At 45.1% G+C, this 20814-nt stretch overlaps 1 protein-coding gene across 1 annotated transcript in view; it reads right to left on the reverse strand.

Annotated features, from left to right (window-relative positions):
• LOC124593985 overlaps positions 1-20814 on the reverse strand; it is a 446237-nt gene that overhangs the window by 275363 nt on the left and 150060 nt on the right. The window contains exons 11-12 of the mRNA XM_047132336.1: positions 15761-15952; positions 5468-5550 (exon numbers count right to left, since the gene is read on the reverse strand). Coding sequence (XP_046988292.1) covers positions 5468-5550; positions 15761-15952 — 275 coding nt within the window. The remainder of the gene's footprint in view (positions 1-5467; positions 5551-15760; positions 15953-20814) is intronic.

Below are 20814 nucleotides of genomic sequence, written 5' to 3' on the forward strand. Positions count from 1 at the left end.
CACCACACTTGCTAGGTGGTAGCCTTTAAATCGGCCGCGGTCCGTTAGTATACGTCGGACCCGCGTGTCCCCACTGTCAGTGATAGCAGACCGAGCGCCACCACACGGCAGGTCTAGAGAGACTTACTAGCACTCGCCCCAGTTGTACAGCCGACGTTCATAGCAATGGTTCACTGACAAATACGCTCTCATTTGCCGAGACGATAGTTAGCATAGCCTTCAGCTACATTTGCTACGACCTAGCAAGGCGCCGTATTCAATTGATATTTATTATGTGCAGCATGTATCATCAAGAGAGATGTTCTACAATTGTGGATTAAGGTTAAGTATTATATCAACTACGTACTTTATTTGCAATTCTCAAGATATTGTCCTGTTCCAGACCTCACGCCAGTCAGCGTGTAATTAAACGCGTGCATTTCGGCCTCCTCTAGAAAAACAGTGTTGGCTCTTCTGCCAACACTACATTAAGTACACGGTGGATATGTCTAAATTGCAGGACAAAATTCTGACTATATAATGGTAATTGTCCCTTTTTAGCCTATCAGAGGGAAGTGAAGTGGGCGAGAATCAGGAATCTGGTGGTGCAAGAAGGTCCAGTAGTCAAGTAAATGTGTGGAATCAGTTTAGTAACATACCGACACCTCTTCTCATGTCATCCAAGGTATCTGGGTACTGTCCAGCTGCAAGGCAAGGCTGTAATCTTATTATTTCCACGTGATATAATACCTCAAGTGATTTACCCTTTCGCGGAAGACCATGTGTGTAGATTAATAACGGTAGTTATGTGGTCTGGATGACCTCTCAGTGTTCTTCGTAGGAAGATCCTGTCAGAGTGCCTAGGTGCACACAGACGGAAAGACTTAGTTGATGGATACTTTTGTAGAGAAAAAACTACAAATGAAGTCGTGGCAGATTACATTGTGCGTGAGTGGGTGGTAAAAATTACTCTATGTATAGAGAGCATGGAAGGTGAAGCAGTCATGAATATTTTACCGGAAGTGCGGCCACGAGATCTTTCCTGCATCATGTTCATAGATAAGCCGCTCTCATTCTCTGACTTCAACAAGATGGTGACCAGCATAGAAAGTGTAAAACATACGGACGAGAAACGTAGTCAGGTCAGGCTACTGGGTAAAGTACGCTTAGGGCTCTTGAGAAATGTGGTGGAGTCAAGTATGAAGGAGCACACGCGGCGCTGGTGTCTTCGATGCGGGAGTAGAGAGCACCTAGTTAGAGATTGTGTGGAACTCCGCAAAAGGTGTCTGATCAGGTGCTCTCAGAGGATGGCATCCGCGGGTGAGTCGCGCACTCCCTGGCACGGCTACCGTAGTCTGTGCGCCGTCTACCTCACACAGGTGCCATCTGTATGCGCCACACTTGGTTTTGAACGACTATGTGCATTAACTCACTCAGGTAGCACTGTTTTTCTGGTTGATTTTGGATTGGTACTATCAACATAAACAAGTAGCTAGGGTGCCACAGCTGCAACAAGTTAGGCAAGCCTCTCGCTCCAGGTCTTATGAGCTGCTGGAAGTGGTCGGGCAGGTGGGATGTAAGCTCCGAATTGGAAGCTTTACTTGGCCTTTAGAATTCTTGATGCTTAGGGATCTCTCAAGCGAGCTGATATTAAGATGTGATTTTTTTTTAAAGGGATGCAGTGTTTATTGGATTATTTGGGGAAGGTATTTTCAGTTTTGTTCCGGGAACAGGCATCTATTCTGTGGACACCAGGTCTCATCTACGGTGGGGCTTGTTCAAACGGAGGGAGTAGCATTTGATGTTGAGCATTTGCCCACATAGGAGTCTAAGCGGTTGTTAGATTTGTTGAGAGACTTACCAGAGGCTGTGACCAACCGATTATGAATCACCAAAAAATTTCAGTACGGAATTAGGCTGACGGATGAAATACTTGTCCGTCAAGCTCCTTATCGTTTTACCCCATCCAAGATCTGCGAACTCAAGAGCCACTTTTAGTAGTTAGATGTTACAGCTGAGTGAAGCTCTCATAGCCGGCCGGTGTGGCCGTGCGGTTCTAGGCGCTTCAGTCTGGAACCGCGTGACCGCTACGGTCGCAGGTTCGAATCCTGCCTCGGGCATGGATGTGTGTGATGTCCTTAGGTTAGTTAGGTTTAATTAGTTCTAAGTTCTAGGCGACTGATGACCTCAGACGTTAAGTCGCATAGTGCTCAGAGCCATTTGAACCATTTCTTTTTGAAGCTCTCATAGTAGCGGCAGGGCGTCAGAGTACTGTGAGTGGACACAGCTTCCCATAAGAAACGACTTATTTTAAAATTCGTTAGTGTTCTTTAGCTTCAATTCCCCTATTTCGTGCGTGTTTGTGTATTTATCTGTCCGTCTTTAGTATGGACAGGAACTAAGATTGCTGTGATCAGGCGCGAGCCGAATTGGTGACTCTTCGGTTACAGTTCCAGGTAGTGTTGGTTACGGTCAGGAAGCTTGAGGCTGTTGCCAATGGGCATCGCTGTGGGGAGGCACGCGGGACGATCCGAGGGACGTCCAGCACGACCCACGTGTCACCTGATCGGTTCACTATCGTGGCCAACGCGGCTACTGCCCGCGCTGAGATTGACCCTCACCTCTGATCGAGAGGGACATCGTTCCACGGTGTGGCCGGCAGCGATAGATTTTTTGAGGGGCTGATCGGAGGGACTCCACGATTTCGGGCGCCATCTGTGGCTGACGAAGTCCCTGAGCCAGATGAAGTCTCTCGTTCTGTTCCAGAGGAAACCTGTCAGCCTGCAAGGTCTGGACATTCACCTTGGGTAGTATTACTGGTAGTTAGGTGCGTAAGGGGCCCCTTAGGGATATGGCTGCGATGGAGGGGAAGAAATCCAGTGTGCACTCTTTCTGCATTCCGGGAGGAGTCATTTCTGATGTGGAATGGTGGCTTCTGGATGCCATGAGGAGAACAGCGCACATCGTTAGTACCAACACGAACCACCACCTACAGCTGACTGCTCGACTGTAGGTGGTGGTTCGTGTGGTACTAACGATGTGTGTTGCTTTACATTAGGAACAAAACAATTCTCTCTGGTTACGGGCGGCTAGCTGAAATACTAAAAACTGCCAGTCTTGCTTGTGAGATAAAGGTGGAGCATATAGCATCATTGACAGACCGATTTGATCTTTAAACTGGCGTTTAACTGGTAATAAATATTCAACCAGTCGCTTTTTTACGATTTATTCAACCATGACCACGTTTTCGAGTCACTACGGGCTCATCTTCAGATAGAGCTGTTACAGAAACATTATCTTGTGGACCAAGTATAGCTAGATGCAATGCTAGTGCTGAGTGCACTGCCTTCTGGTATTTTTATCAGATTATTTCTTATAACGTGCATTATTTAGCTATGTACACAAATAAACACAGTATGTAGCTACACTTGGTTTTACACTGGCTCACCAGAAGTGATACGAAGATAATGTTTCTGTAACACCTCCATCTGAAGATGAGCCTGCAGTGGCTCGAAAACATGTTCATGGTTCAATAAATTGCAAAAAAGCGACTGGTTGCATATTTATTACCAGTTAAACGCCAGTTAAAACACAGTCGCAGTTCGTCATCCACAATGGATATACTGAGATTTGATCTTTTGTATAGAGCCCTGTGGAGGGTCTGAATCAAAGACGCAGATGGTTCTGCGACCATGTAGGTTGCAGACTGCTCGACTTGCGGTTTATGGTGGTGGACGGAAAGCTGGCTAAAGCCAGAAACAAGTTCATCCAAAATTTTTACAAAGGACCTACTGTTTTCGGGAAGGTCTGATAAAATACCGTTGGTGGCGGAGTGTTTATTGCTGTCAGAAGTAGTTTACCTTGTAGTGAATTTGAAGTACACAGTTCCTGTGAGTTAGTACAGGTAGATGCTATACTTGACAACCGGAATAAATTAATAATGGTTTCTGTTACCGAACCCCGACTCAGATGATGCAGTTGCTGAACAGTCCAATGAAAACCTGAGTCTCATTTCAAATAGATACCCCACTCATTCAATTATAGCTGGTAGTGACTTCAATCAGCCCTCGATATGTTGGCAAAAATACATGAAACGTCGTCCGAAGTCACATTAACTGCCATCTCAGAAAATTATTTTGAACAATTACTGCAGGAGCCCACTCAGACTGTGAATGACTGCGCTCTTAACAACGAATAATCCTGATCATATAGGGAGCACCATGACAGATACAAGGATTAGTTGTTGTAGCTAGGCTGAATATCATAGCATCCAAACCCACAAAAATCCATAAAATACATCTATTTAAAAAGCAAATTAAAATTCGCTTGGCACCTTCCTAAGAGACAGTCTTCACGCCTTCCAATCTGACTATGAAAGCCTAGACCAGATTTGGTTTAAATTCAAAGAATCGATGGTAATCGAGTGAGGTATATCAAATAAATTAATAAGAGAAGACGAGAAAGGAAATCTGGCATTTGGTTTTTTAAAGTACCGTTCTGGTACTTGCCTCAGACGGTTTAGGGAAACCGCAGAAGCGACGAATCAAAGAGCAGGACGAGTGCCTTGTAGAAAAATACTTGTCCACGCTTCAGTACCGTCTGTGACAGTTACGCCGGACAAACAATGTGCACTTGCGGGAGCGACGAGAGGTAGAATATGAGATTTTTACGTCAAATATACCACGAAAAAATAAGCAATTGCAGAGCGCACTTTGGAAAATGGACACCGAATCACCTTCGAAAAAGCTTCTGTCTTTACGAAAGCCGAATTGTTTCGGAGGTAGTGTAATAAAAGAAGAGATTGAAACTAAAATCTTAAAAAAATGGCGGTCTACAGATCAGTACACTGCGGGATCCAGGAGATTGGAGCTGGGGCGAGACGTTTGTAATTCCTTACATGGCATTGAACTGAGCACAAGTAAAATCACAGCACACTGTACAGCTAAATACGAGCCACCGACGGCTCGGCACTCTGTTTCTTCGACAAAGCCAGAGGAGAATTCAACCAAAAGCTCGTGGAATTTCAACCGCCTGTCGCAGTAAGAAACTTTTGAAGATTTTATTAATGGATACCAAGGAGAGCCCATACATTCTTACATATTGTTGAATGTGTTCAAGAGGAGTGGTATTTCCGATAATTTTTGTCCTAATCCAAGGACGTGCTGTGTTAGCTACTGGCCGATTGTCAGTACCAAAACGTACACCGTCGAAATCCCAGACATATTCAAATGGATGACTTCTCAGATAAAAGGACAGACAGAAGAAAAAGTTAAATCTGCCAAGCAAATTCAGAAATCACATAGGTTATTTTGGTTTCCACAACTAACGCCCTGCGTGAGTCAGTGAACCTACGAAGTAAAAACAGGAAAAGGGGGCATTAAAAAACAGATGTCATTCACTGACGACGTCGTGAATCCATGTGATATTTGTACGGTAACTATTTTTTTATCGTAGTGGACGGCGAGTTTTGGTGAGTGCTGATACGCACCTTTCGTTGCAGGTACTGGCCCCACTATTAGCTTGCTGTACCGGAGCGTCGATGCAAATCCGTGGAGACAGTGGCTGCTGCGGCTGCAACACGAAATGCACAGAAACTAATCATATAGTAGCACACACACACAGTGAGAGAAGAGAGAGAGAGAGAGAGAGAGAGAGATTATCATTCTAGTAAAAGAATGCGTAATATGCTCAGTATGAGATGTCTATATTAAAGAAATGAATCACGTGTTGTTAGAGTATATGTGACTGCTTTACAATGGTATTTCGAATATATGGACGTAACATTCATACCAAGGCGGTAGAAATGTTCCGTGGGGTTCAGTCGCAAAGTCGTGGTGGCTACAAATGTGTGTGAATTCCTAAGGGACCAAACTGTTGGGGTCATCGGTCCCTAGACTTACACACTACTTAAACTAACTTATGCTAAGAACAACACACACACCCATGCCCGAGGGAGGACTCGAACCTCCGGCGGGAGGGGCCGCGCAATCAGTGACATGGCGCCTCTAACCGCGCGACCACTTCGCGCGGCATTGGCTACAATGGCAATGCATTTCATCGTAAGCTGTCGACAGACATTCATGCAGTCGATATACGAGTGTTCTCGTCTCGAAAAACGTGATAAAACGTTAGTTTTTATGGTATGATTGCTTCTAATGATCATACGCGAAATGCATCATAATCTTACTGCATGAGCCATATTCTACGCAGTCTGAAAGTCAGATTCATTTTGCAAGTGTTTGCATGCCAAAACAAAAGACATTTACAGTTGCTGCACCTACGTCTACTTAGTCAATGACTGTCAAACTGAATTATATTCTAGGTTTATCATTACAGAACACACACATTAATATTATCTACCATGAAATTTTTCTGTTATGTAGAAACAGTTGCCAAAGACGTGTGAGTTTAATTTAATGTATACTTAATTTTTATTAAAAGTTTCATATCACCAGCGACATATTTAATAAAAAAATTAAAATGTTGCTGCGTATTTAAGTTCTATATGCACAAATTGTTTAAGTGCGCTAGATTTTTTCTTTAATCATTACATTCGTGAATGTTATTGGTTATTTTTTTGAATTGTGATTGACCGTTGATAACAAGCTTCGTAAGGAAGTAAGTGTATTGTGAGACTGTTGTCAACATGAACAGTTGTCTAAAGTGATGTGATTCAATTGTGACAGTTTCATAGGCTGTTATCGGCAGTATTTTAGAAGTCACTGCACTGCAAGGTCTGATTCTCTGGTACAGTTATGATCAATGTACACATTAAAGAACTGGAAGCTTCATGTTGTTTTTGTGCAATGTGCATATTGTTCATTTATTTCCCCCGCGCACTATTGTTAAGGTGGACATAAAAATGACGCAGAAAAGAACTGAATACACTGTCAACTATGCAATTTCAGTGAACACATAGCTATTTCGTAATATTCATGAAAATCTCATTAACTTCTCGTACAGTTGACAGATCTCCATTAGATTGATTATAATATCTTGGGTCATCATGCAGATGTACCATTTCACTTCTGCAAGGCAAAATCATTTTTTATGAACGAAGAAATATATATACAGGGTGATTATAATTAAATTAAACTTTCAAAAGCCTGTAAAATAGCATCACTGGTCAGAATGACGTCAAACTGCAACATAATATTAACGGAGAAGGGGAAAACTTATGGCAGAAGAAAAAGAAATAGTGTGAAAATTGATCAACAGTTGACGCTGTATGTAACAGAATACGTAAATGAAAATACCAGTCATGAGCACGACCCACTGAAGTTGCTATAAACACACCCGGTACACGCTTTTCCTCCTTTTGCGTCTGCGACGTTCGCCATGACTGTCGGAATGCATGATCGCGCTCTGCTTGTAAAGCTGTATTACAAGAATGATGACTGTGCACACGTCGCTCTGCAGAAGTTCCGGACACTGAAGGTTTTGAAAAAAGGTGTTGGACCGATGACTGCCGTGGATCTGGAGAAAATGATTCGGAAATTCGAAAAGATGGGTTCTTTTGGTGTGCAACCCGGTAGAGAGAGGAAACGAATCAATTCGACGTCAGAGGAAGCAGTGGCCACAGCAATGCAGGAGGGCACGAGTGTTGGTGTGCAAACGTGCAGTCCACGGATAGCTGCCCAAACACTGAACTTACCCGTGAGCACGGTGCGTAAAATCCTACGAAACATCCTTCTTTGCTATCCATTCAAAACTACCCATGTGCACGAGTTGCTTCTTGTTGACCTGCAGGAACAGAGACCTTTGCTTTAGAATTTCTTGGTCGCTTGAAAATGGACAATGATTGGCCGTGGAAGACTTTGTGGACAGACGAAGCCCACTTCCACCTGACAGGATATGTCAATACACAGAATAGTCGAATATGGGCAACGAAAATCCACACGCAAATCAAGCAATACCAATCCATCCTGAAAAGGTCACTGTGCGGTGCGGGTTCACGGCATCATTTATCATGGGGCCATATTTTTTCGATGAGACAGGTGCTTCCGGTCTTGTTGCCTGTACCGTCACTGGTAAGCGCCATGAGTGTTTTGTGCGCAACCACGTCATTCCGGCTCTCCAACAGCGTGGATGTGTGGATGAGATCATTTTTATGCAAGATGGCGCACCTCCGCACATTGTAAATCCAGTTAAGCAGCTGCTGAAGCGCCATTTTGGAATTGCAGCCACCATTTCCCTACAACCTGGCCGTTCCGATCACATGATCTTAATCTGTGTGATTTCTGGCTGTGGGGCTATCTGAAAGATGTTGTGAGCAGTGTCCCGACTGCAAACTTAACTGAGTTGAAGACACGCAATGCGCAACACATTCTGAACGTGACCCCGGAAACGCTTCGATCAGTTGTGCAACATGCTGTTTCTCGATTTCAGCTTGTTGCAGAAAACGGTTATTTTCCTCTCTTCCCCGTTCTACTTGCGAATGGCGCATGGGAAGAATGACTGTCGGTAAACCTCTATTTTAGCTCCAATTCCTTGGTGTTGCAGAATGCTTCCACATGACGTCCCACATAGGATCAATAGCATTTAACTGAAGAGAACTACGTGGCCACACAAGCAATGTCGGATGTTCCTCAAAACATGCTAGGGCCTGCCACAATATGGAAACGCTGGATCGTGCATTCTCTTGCTGAATGTACTTGACGACTGCAAGATACTCTAGGCGAAAGCATAAAATACGAATGCACTTGACTGAACAGTAAGACCTTGTCTCCTACGTTGAGAGACGAAGACAGACCTCCTGTAAACATTTCCCCACACGGGAATACCGCCAGCATTTGGGTGAGCACTGCACTGTCAGTAAGTTGGATTCATCGGTTTTAGAGGCAAACGTATACTTCCATTGGTGTGCACCAAAGCGAACCGCAATTTGTCAATCCAAACAATCTCTTTTCATACTCTGCGCCGAAAATAAATTACTTGTTGTGCCTTGGAAAAATTATGACAAGTTCTTTGGCTAATGCAGGGGCCAGAGAAGCAGGTCAAAACAGATTGATAGACAGGAGTTACTCCAGAGCTACCTGCCGAACGTCTGGGTGGTTACCTCATATCTACAAGTGGAGGGGCCAGGAGCGCAAATAATTTCGATGTAGCAGAAACGCAAAGATACCATGGTCTAGATGGCCTGGTTACTTCACACCAGAGCCGCAGACTTGGTGTGGCGTACATGACCACACCAGATGGAGTAGCAAAATAAGTATTTACCAATACAGTATAACCAACCCTCATGTTCAGCCAAAAGAATTCTAGTCAGGCAGCTACTGTCAACAAGGGGTAGTCTACGCGAGTCTTAGGATAGACTTGATTCTATAAGCAGCCACCAAAGGGACTTGGCCACCACTTTGGGCCTACTGGTGGCTCTAAGTCCACCTACCAGCTAGTGGGCCACCTCCAGGCCTACTTCCAGCTGTTATTAGGTTTCTGTTCTGGAGGGCAGCTGATGGAGACTGAGACGGTACAGCCATCCAAACACCTATGCCTCTGCATGCATACCTGTACACCTCTAGGGCACGGCCGACTTCCTTCCCCGTCCTTTCTTAATCCGATGAGACCGAAGACCTCGCAGTTTGGTCTCGTCCCCCAAAACAACCCAACCCAACACAACCTGTACACCTCTCGTCACAAGGACGGCTACTGCTGCTGGGGGCTGTCTTCTACAAGGACCATGGCGGGGTTCCGCACATTTCGGTGCATCCTGCTCTGAGCTGCAAAACTGAATACAGACTACACATTCACTGCCACACACCCCCACGAGTCAGTGTTTCAGCTGAACCTTTGGCGCCAAAACAGGCCGCGGGCTGCCTGCTGCACGAGCGGCTCCCCTCTCGCTGTCTTCACCGCACACACCTAGGTGGGCGTTGCCACTGCAGACCGCCACTAAAAGTGTTTTAGTTTATTTTTCATTAAAATGTATGACAACTAATGATATTTCTCTGAACAATAGTCGATCGTCATCCTATCGACATCCCACTGCCTTATCTTTGCCTCTGTGAAGGTCATACATCCAGGGCCAGTTTTGCTCGTACAAAAGAGGTGATCACTACGCCAGTCTCTGTGCACTGTGGCGTTTGGTGATCCGAGATAAGCCTAATGCATAATGGATTTTTGAATACATCCCATACTGCAAATATGATCTGAAAATTGGTATGGTTGTTCATCTGTGCTTGTAGCCCAGCATTAAACAGTTGCATGATTTGCTGCATTGGTCTTTTTTCCACTGATACAATCCGCTATGTTGTTTCCCGAAGCAGAAGTCTCCGATAGTTCACTGCACAACAGAATTAAAGGATCATTGTTTTGAAAGCTCGTAATTGTCTCCCATCACGTAGCATAAATTTGAAATTAGGTGCAAAGGTGGCTACGACTTTTGTCTGTAATGGTACTTAAGTGTGGAACCCTGCGACGTCATCCTCAGGCACGGCGACGCTTCATACAGCAAAATTTGACACACGCGAGAAAAAGGCAAGAGCTCAGAAGTTCTTACGAGATGTAAGGTCGATTAATTATGTTATATTGACACCGAATTTCACCAGCAATATGCTCAATAGCACTGTGGACGTGCCACAGGATGGGAAGGTCGTCACACCCTTTCTCATCCATATATCACCCCTTTTTTGTTTACACCTGTGCGATGGAGGTCACAACCCCGACGCCAAGCGTTGAAATTACGCGATTGTCTTTTCGGTGACCGAGAAAAAGATTTCAGACTCACCACCGCTCAGAGTCGACACGAACGGCCCTTAGGTGTTGGCATAAAGAGCGTCAATGAACCACCTCTTCCCTCGGGGCGTAAATATACCACACATTTTGCAGTCTAAAGCGACAATACACAGTGACAGGGCGATGTTCTTGATTAGCTTTGACACTGCTAACACCCCCAGACGGTTCAAACGTACTCTAAGGACCTCATGGACCAGAAAACCCTATCGACAAACTGCCCGTTCGCTTCTGTTTCTCTTTGGCCGACGTTTGTTTGATGATTTTTCTGATGTTTCGCCAGCCAAAAGGCTGGCATTGTCAAAGCTTCTCCCACCATTGCTCGTGGTAGACTGGAGTCGAGCTCGCTGCCAAAGATTATTTATATCTGGCACGTCAACATCCAAGGGCTTTTCCGTGGTCATTTCCGGTGCGGTTATCCTCTTTCTACCTTCAAAGGTCGTTCGCGGGAACCCAGGATCACGGAGATCATCATTGGTAATACCGAAGCCGCCATTCGGACTCTTCCTCGTGAAACAGCTGAGGAAATACGCACTGAAACAGGCGGGACACTGCGTCGAGCAAAACCACCAGCTTGCAATCTGAAGAAAGAAAAGGTACAAGCTATCAAGAGTCTTAACGCCGACAAGAATATATTTGTACTGCCTGCCGATAAGGGTAATGCAACTGTCGTAATGAAGACCGAAGATTATATCCGGGACCTGTTAGATCCGACGAAGTGCCGAATACTAATCGCAGATCCGACGCAGCGGATCACACGGAATACGAATCGGTTAATCAAGGCGTCATCTCTCTCATCGGACGTACAAAGGAACCTGCGCAACACAGAAACACTACCACCTCGGTTGTATGAATTACTGAAGATCTATAAGAATAATGTTCCATTAAGACTGATTGTTAGTGCTCCTGGCTCACGGACGTATATCCTGTCAAAACACTTGGCCTCTCTGATTCAGCGGCAAGTGGAAAAGACTGACACATGTATAAAGGTCTCAGCACATTTCAGTGAGAAGTTGAAGAAACTAAAACTTAGACCAAACGACATTCTGGTCAGCTCTGATGTTCTTTCTTTGTTCACTAAAGAGCCTGTAAGTGACTCTCTAAAGCACATCGGCTCCATTTTCCCGCAAGACATCACCATGATCTTTCATAAATGTCTCACCGCAAGCTATTTCACTTGGAATGACAACTTCTACCAGCAGCTGGAAAACGTCACCATGGGTAGTCCCCTTAGTCCAGTGGTGGCCCACGTCTTCATGGAAGATTTCAAAGCACAGGAAATGGGCTTGGCACCTTGTAAACCTAAGGTGTTGTACAGGTACGTCGATGATACCTTTATCGTATGGAGCCACGGTGAGAAACAGCTCGGTGACTTCCTAAGACATTTGAACAGCCTCCATGCCAACATAAAATTTACCACCAAAGTAGGAAAGGACAAACGGCTACGCTTTCTAGATTTGCTGGTGACAACGGATGGTGAAAACCCGGGACACAGCGTGTATCGAAAACCAACACATACGGACCGATAGCCGCACAAACTGGCAAGTCACCACTCCAGCCAGGAATTTTGTTAACAAGTGGCAAAGAAAGATCACAAATAATATTGTAAACCCCACTGAACATGATCGCTCCCGTTTGGAGCGCAGTTTGACGGCAATTCTTGCTCTGGTGTACAGGATGAAACCACTAGGGATCGTTCAAAAACCATTTGACGAAATTTGAACGCCATCAGTAGCAGCAGAGGGTCTCATGCTTTTTCAGCCCTGTTTCGCACTCTCCTGTGGCGTGTTCACAGAGAGGTGCGACATTGTCACGTATGTGAATAAAACGGCTTCTAACGGCTTCTAAGACCCCCATTTCGGCCTTTATTAAGCACTTTAAAAATGTAGCTGAACACAGACGAGCCGTGACGAAGTACTAAGCGCTTGCAGACAGGCAATGCCTTTGACACCGTACCCACTCCGGTTGGCCTACGAACAAGCGCAGGGGGGGCAACGTAGTCTGTCTGCAGGCCCCCACGACTCTCGTCAAATATTCTGCCGGTACAGATACATTTTTAAGGCGCTCAAGAAAAGTGGGTGGGTGGAACCATAGATGTTGCAGAACTGGATGGTCTTACAGAGACTTCGCTATTTTAATCACGCATGCGTCAATGTCGCACCCCTTTGTGATCAAAATCGCGTGGGGCATCAATCACGAAATGTGTGGGAATCTACGCCCCAGGGGAAGGGGTGGCGCTTTATGCCACCCACTCAGGCCTTTTCTTGTCGATTCTGGATGCGGTATGTTTGAAATGTTTACCTTGGAGATCCATAAGAAAACCAGCTGCTTTCAATACTGGACGTCGCAGTTCGTTTCTCCATCGCTGATGTATCAGAAGAAAGGGCGAACTGTAGGTGAGAGGGTTAGTGGGGACCTTCCCATCTTGTGACAGGTGAGCGGTGGCATTGAGCATTATTGTGGTGAAATTCGATGCCGATGCGAAATCATTAATCCGCCATACACCTCACATGAACTTTTGAGCTCTGGCCTTTTTTTTTAGCGCGTATTGACACCTTGCCGTTTGAAGCGCGGCCGAACACAAGGGCGGTATCGCAGGGCGCCAAGCTTTTGCAGCATTATAGAGAAAAGCTGTAGGCACCGTTGAGCCAAATTTCAAACTTACACTTTGCAGTGGGAGACAATTAATGGTTTTCCAAAATGTGAACCATTAATCGTACTGCGCAGTTTACGTTATTGCAGAGCCACACTCTTGAGACAGGAACACATGAAAAACTTTGCACGCCCTCGGTACCGTTGTAGTCACTGCGTCTTGCAGACACCATCTGGCCCTCTAATATCTGCGGAACGGCGGGATATCGTACTTTCTCACCATTCAATGGATTTAAAATTAGATTGTGGTAACTCTAGAATTTGTAATGTAGCTCATTCAGCCTCACTTCTAGTTTTGTTTTAGTGTACGCTACGTAGTTTCTCACGCTGCTGTCAGTCTATCACCTGAGAAGAATTTGCGGGATCTGGTACTTTTAATCGCTGCACAATGCTCCCCGCTGGGAAAATGAGTGTGCTGGAATGCGCGAACTTTGAGTAGAACAGCCGTGCCGCCTGTCTGAAACTCATCCGGATTGGAGGCAGCTGACTGACTCTCGGAAAGTCGACAGAACGCGAGTCTAACAGCAGATACAGTGCGAGACAAAGCGCTCCCGTCTGTAGGCCCTGTCAGCTTTCTGCGTCGCGTTCCCTCAAACCACTGCGGCACACTGAGAATGGGCGCCACAGTGTGAGCTACCATGTGACTTCCAAATACGGTGGCAGCTTAGTGTGTGCACGTTCAGGAAAAAGTAGAATTCCCGAAGCCAACTGGCCGGGAAAAAATACACCAGTATGGAGCGCCTTATCAGTACGATGCCTTACGCCATCTCTAACTGGATTTTAAAGAAGTATATAATGGAATTATAAGCATACCTCTCGATAGTATGCAATACGCCATAACACTTCCGAAATGAATAACCGATTTTTTTTTTATTTTTTCAACTGCACATTATGCGATAAAAGTATCTGGGCCACCCGATGCATCATTTCATGAAGGAATGACCCGCCAGCGTAAGAGGAGGCGGTGAGTATTGTGTTGCCAGTAGAGGAGCAGTAAAAGCGAGTAGGTATGAACATGAGATGGAATCGTTTCGTCTGTGCGACAATGGTTAGTTAGTAACAACATTCCTGAAATGGATTAAGCTGCCTAGAGCCGCGATCTGAACTCAATGGTAGATCTTTAAAAGGAGTTAGAACGTCAACTACACTCTACGCCCCAGTGCCCAACAACACTACCTTCTCAGATTTCGGCTCTTGAGGAGGAATGGACCGCCATTCCTCGACAGACATCCAGACACAGCACTGATAGTGTCCCCAGCAGAGCTTAAGCCGTCATGAGGCTGAAGTGTGGTACGCATATTAATGTCCGGATACTTTTGATCACATAGCGTATCTACATTCTCATTATTCACGTCAACGATTTACTGTTAGATTTATATTATTGTGTTGAAATTTAAGAAAAATGTTATACAGCATGGTATATTACCCGTTATACGATCGACATTAACAATCATGAATGTATTCTTGGAGTCTTTCGCAGCGGCATATCTGAATAAAATCTTTTCGGTTTTCAAGCCGTGTCAGTTCCAATAAAATTCTCGAGCTTTCGATGGCCATTTCCGCCATCGTCGTCAGGAGTAAAACCACTGGCTGCGGCCCTGTCACGGTTTTCCCCTTATATACCCACTATTGCGACCTCTGGCACCAATCAGAGAATGCCGAAACCACACATGCGCGGAAGCTGATTAGGCAGCTCATAGCAGCTCCGGTCCACACGAGACCGAGTGACGTCAGGTGGCGCGAGGGGCCAACGAGATACACGGGCCCTAAAACCAACTTGTTGCATCACACTAGTCGATTTGTCAAGCGCATTCGCGAACGCTCGGTTACGTGCAGGACCCATGCGAAATCAATATTTGATGGAAAAAATAAACACTTATGGTCTTCATTTTGTCGTGTGCTGTCGACAACTTGCATGCATTTAAATACACGGCCAAGAATTGTGAAACCCGTTTGAAATAGTTACTCGATTCCCGGCGGAGACTGCTGCTGGCAATGGTCAGATCTGCAGTGTCATGTGCTGTGACGTACGCGCCGCGTGCTATCTTTCTCGTGGGCCTCGGTCCCTCGGCGGACCGGAGCTGCTATGAGCTACCCAACTCACCCTCTGCGCATGCTTCGTTGCAGCCTTCTCTGGTTGGTGCCAGAGGCCGCAGTAATGGCTATACAAGTGGAAAACCGAGTCAGTCCCGGTAGTCAGTGGTTTTATTCCTGACGACGACGGCGGAGGTGGCCCTCGAAAGGTCGAGCGTTTTATTCGAACTGATGTGCCCTAGAAACTGAGAAAAATTCATTCGATGTACATTGTGAGTCACGCCCCGTTGAGGTGCCGCGAGAGGAGCAGCATCGTGTCCTAATGAATGCGTGAGCGCGCCGTACAGCCTGTCGAGCGCCGTACCTGGGTGACGTCGGAGAGGTCGAGCTCCTCGTCGAGGGCGTCGGTGTCCATGGAGGAGCGCTGCTGGTGCTGCAGCAGCAGCAGGTGCTTCCGCCGGGAAGACGGCGTCATCGCCAAGCTGCCGGGGCTGCCCGGCACCGCCCCACATTCTGTGTCCAGGCCCAGGCCCCCTCCCTCGCCCGCTTGCAGTACCTGCAAACATCGAGCATCACAGCGTGTTACACGGTTTTGCCTCTGCTGTGTGCTACGTTGAGCTCTGGTGGTCAAAGCACCACACAGGAATCCAAATCATAAATACTGATGCTAGAATCATACTATGAACAGAGGTCCGAGCATATGCAGTGGGTTCTCAGATACGCGAGTGGCTTGAAGACGTTTCAAACAATACAACACAGAGCCAGAGTGTTCACCGGATACAAGGGTATCGTTTGAAATGCCCCACAGAAGTGTGATAGGAGCGCTGTCGTTCTCTATATACACTACTGGCCATTAAATTGCTACACCAATAAGAAATGCAAATGATAAACGGGTATTCATGGGACAAATATATCATACTACAACTGAAATCTGATTACATTTTCACGCAGTTTGAGTGCATAGATCCTGAGAAATCGGTACCCAGAACAGCCACCTCTGGCGGTAATAATGACCTTGACACGCCTGGGCATTGAGTCAAACAGAGCTTGGATGGCGTGTACAGGTACACCTGCCCATGCAGCTTCAACACGATACCACAGTTCATCAAGAGTAATGACTGGCGTATTGTGACGAGCCAGTTGCTCGGCCACCATTGACCAGACGTTTTCAATTCGTGACAGATCTGGAGAATGTGCTGGCCAGGGCAGCAGTCGAACATTTTCTGTATCCAGAAAGGCCCATACAGGACCTGCAACATGGGGTCGTGCATTATCCAGCAGAAATGTAGGGTTTCGCAGGGATCGAATGAAGTGTAGAGCCATGGGTCGTACCACATCTGAAATGTAACGTCCACTGTTCAAAGTGCCATCATTGCGAACAAGAGGTGACCGAGACGTGTAACCAATGGCACCCCATAACATCACTCCGGGTGATACGCCAGTATGGCGATGACGAATACACGCTTCCAACGTGCTTTCACCGCGATGTCGCCAAACACGGATGCGACCATCACGATGCTCTAAACAAAACCTGGATTCATCCGAAAAAATGACGTTATGCCAATCGTGCACCCAGGTTCGTCGTTGAGTACACAATCGCAGGCGCTCCTGTCTGTGATGCAGCGTCAAGGGTAACCGCAGCCATGTTCTCCGAGCTGATAGTCCATGCTGCTGCAAACGTCGTCGAACTGTTCGTGCAGATGGTTGTTGTCTTGCGAACGTCCCCATTTGTTGACTCAGGGATCGAGACGTGGCTGCACGATCCGTTACAGCCATGCGTATAAGATGCCTGTCATCTCGACTGCTAGTGATACGAGGCCGTCCTGGGATCCAGCACGGCGTTCCGTATTACCCTCCTGAACCCACCGATTCCATATTCTGCTAACAGTCATTGTGTCTCGACCAACGCGAGCAGCAATGTCGCGATACGATAAACAACCAGCTGTCAGAACAAGTGGGGTTTATAAAATTACGTGCCGTGTCAGTCTTGCTACATTGGACAGACGGGGAGGTCAGTCTGCACCAGGCTTAAAGAACACCACAGAAGCTGGAGATTGAGGAAGCCTGATTCAGCCTTTGCAGAACATTGCCTGAACAATAACCACAAATACACAATAGATGTACACGTCCTATACACAGAGGAAAAGGGGGACAAACTCAACCAATTAAAAATTTTAGAAATTAAAAGAAAGACGTGTACATCCCCGCACCTATTATTAAATGAGCAAACCCAATTCAGGAATTCACCTCTTTTAGCTGAGATCACAACTCCAGGATAGACGCAAAACTTTCGGACCCAGCCCATCGTAGTTAAAACGCTCTTGGTGATGCATAACTTAAGTCTGGTCATTGTAGTGTAATTGCTGAATGTGTAATAATGTATGTAATTTGTTAAAAATAGTCATTAACGTAATTATAGATTAAGCTACTGATCGATACCTTAAGAAGTTGAGATGATTATCTTTGTCAGCTGGCCGAAGTGGCCGTGCGGTTAAAGGCGCTGCAGTCTGGAACCGCAAGACCGCTACGGTCGCAGGTTCGAATCCTGCCTCGGGCATGGATGTTTGTGATGTCCTTAGGTTAGTTAGGTTTAACTAGTTCTAAGTTCTAGGGGACTAATGACCTCAGCAGTTGAGTCCCATAGTGCTCAGAGCCATTTGAACCAATTTTTTTTATCTTTGGCCTGTTATCATGTTTTGTAACACCAATATCGATTGTAATTAGGTTATACTATGCAACTGTGTCAGAGAGAAAGTTGAAGTTTATAATATATTTATTGTTGTAGCTAAAGGATATTTAAAAATAATGGAATTCTATAATACATGTCTGCTCATAAAAAAGAAATTGTATTTAGAATGCTGGTTCACGCTTTGGGAATTTGTATCGTGTAGTATAAAGATGTAGGGAACCGCCTCAACTACGGAAGTGGCTTGGCGCACGATAAAAGGTGGTTTTGGCGGTCGATCTTGGCGCCTACTGAGGGAGCACGCTACGCAGTCAGTGGCTAGCCGTTGTACGGTTAACATCGAGGGTGCCAAGTGAGGCATCTGGAAGCTAATCTATGTTGAAAACTTGCCTCGGATATGGATTCGGCTGTCGGATGGTGCTCCTGACATTATGGAATGGCTCTAAAATGAGGAAATTACGTCGCCAAGAAGAATTGGTAGAGAATATTCAAGTTCAAGAGCGTGGGACCAGTTAGCCGCCACACTGCTTGCCACTACCATTGCGCCATTGCTCCGCCAACTACAGGAACACAGACATGTATAATAGCATGGACCAGTACATTTGTGTGAGTGTTTTTCTCAATAATAATTCAAGTGCTATGAACCTGTGTTTGAACAACGACGTTATCCTAGTCATGAAGCGATGCAGGATCCTATCCCAAGTGTGCAGAAATCCGAGCATCCTGTTTCTAACCAAATGATAATTTGGTTTTGGTTTAAATGTACAAAAGATCAGTGCCAGAGTGTGTAAGAGTTAATGTAAAACTACCTGCTTCACAGGTGATGAAAAAGGCACATAATTTGAGCTTATAATTACCATGAACTACTTTCTACAGCGTTTGCGTAATTTGCAATTTGTTTATAAAATAATCAGAGTTTGCCTGTAGAAAAAGTAACAGTTTATGGGTCCCCACAGTAATCTTTCCTCAAATTAAAAGATAATTTGGAATTTCATTGACATTAAAAGAAATCTGTGACATTATAATAATGAGAGTATAAAAAACGTCTACGTATGATAATTTAATTTCATTTGTGGTATGTATATGTTAGCTAAATCATGACTCATTTCATACCCAACTTTGGTCCAGTGTGTGCTGTGGCAACATCTCACGGCAGAGTTGTTTAATGATTGCTATAGTAAGCATTATTATCATGTGTAAAGTACCTGTGTCTTCCTGTGATTACTGATTTTTGCAAATGATAACTACTGCTATTCACTACTTAATTCACCCTGTACTCGTGAGTATCCAGTGCACTATTAAAAGAGAGAATTAATGAAAATTACTTATGCAAAATCATATTTAAATTTTTTGAATATAATATTTCAAATTATTATGCCTAATTAGGCTAGCGGCCGTTTGTTGTTTCATCCACATGAACTTCATTACTTGTATCCTCTCCAAAGTAAAGCTTGTTAAGTCTTTGTATTAATTGCCACTTATACGAAATTAATGTTCGATATCCTCTGTCCATTAGGTAATCACACCGTCAATTGCAAAAATCCTCCCAGAGGGTAACACTAGTCTGTGAGTATAGCGTTATATGGCTCAAATGGCTCTGAGCACTATGGGACTTTTGAGGTCATCAGTCCCCTAGAACTTAGAACTACTTAAACCTAGCTAAGCTAAGGACATCACACACATACATGCCCGAGGCAGGATTCGAACCTGCGACCGTACCGGTCGCGCGGTTCCAGACTGTAGCGCCTAGAACTGCTCGGCCACTCCGGTCGGCTATAGCGTTGTACTTGGCGCAAACTCGGGGGCCAGTGTTATAGTTTATCTGTGCGTTATCGTCTTTGGGAATCAGTAATGTACTTGAAAATGGGCTTATAACCCGAAAACTAGGTTGTGCACTAACATCAATAATAAAATTGTGAGACAAGGCCAAAAACAGTGTCTTTTTAGTTAATTTATAATGTTTCACCAAGAACCCACAGTTGATTCAATTAAAATGGAATCGGCACGTCAGGTTGGTAGTAGGGAACGTGAATGCTTGACTGCGTTTTATTTGAAGTACGAGATATATCAGAAAGAATCATTGGATTTGGCACGTCTATATTTCTGAAACTAATAAACATATACAATGAATTTAGTGTTTTGATGAACAGGAAACTCAAAAATGTTTTTTTTTTCATTCTTTTTCATAGGTGTTCAATATGCCCCCCTTGAGATGCACTGCATATGTCAACACGGTATTCAAATTGTTCCCACACTGCAGCGAGCATGTCTTGAGTTACAGCTTCCACAGCTGCTGTTATGCGATGTCTCAGTTCGTTCATTGTTGTTGGTAAACAGAGTATTTTATAAACCCACACAAAAAATAATCACATACAGTCAGGTCGGGTGATCTAGGAGGCCAGTAATGTAAGGCTGAATCATTTGGTCCAGTGCCACCGATCCATGCGTTTGACGTCTGTGTCGGACACTTGAGGACGCCCCCGGCGAATTGCCTTTACACAAATAACCTGTTTCTCGGAATTGTTCATGCTATCGTTTAATGCTCTATGCTGTAGGAGGATCTACGTCATACCTAGTACGAAAGTCACCTAATCAGTTATTACTGACCCGCACTGCGCAAAACGTAGAACACAAAACGCTTTCTGTAGAACTGACTCCATTTGTATTACAACTGAAATGGGCGCACACTGCTGCTACAATGGAAACCATGTAAAATCGAGAGTTTGCTCTGT

This window comes from Schistocerca americana, chromosome 2 (genome assembly GCF_021461395.2).
Source record: "Schistocerca americana isolate TAMUIC-IGC-003095 chromosome 2, iqSchAmer2.1, whole genome shotgun sequence".
NCBI lineage: Eukaryota > Metazoa > Arthropoda > Insecta > Orthoptera > Acrididae > Schistocerca > Schistocerca americana.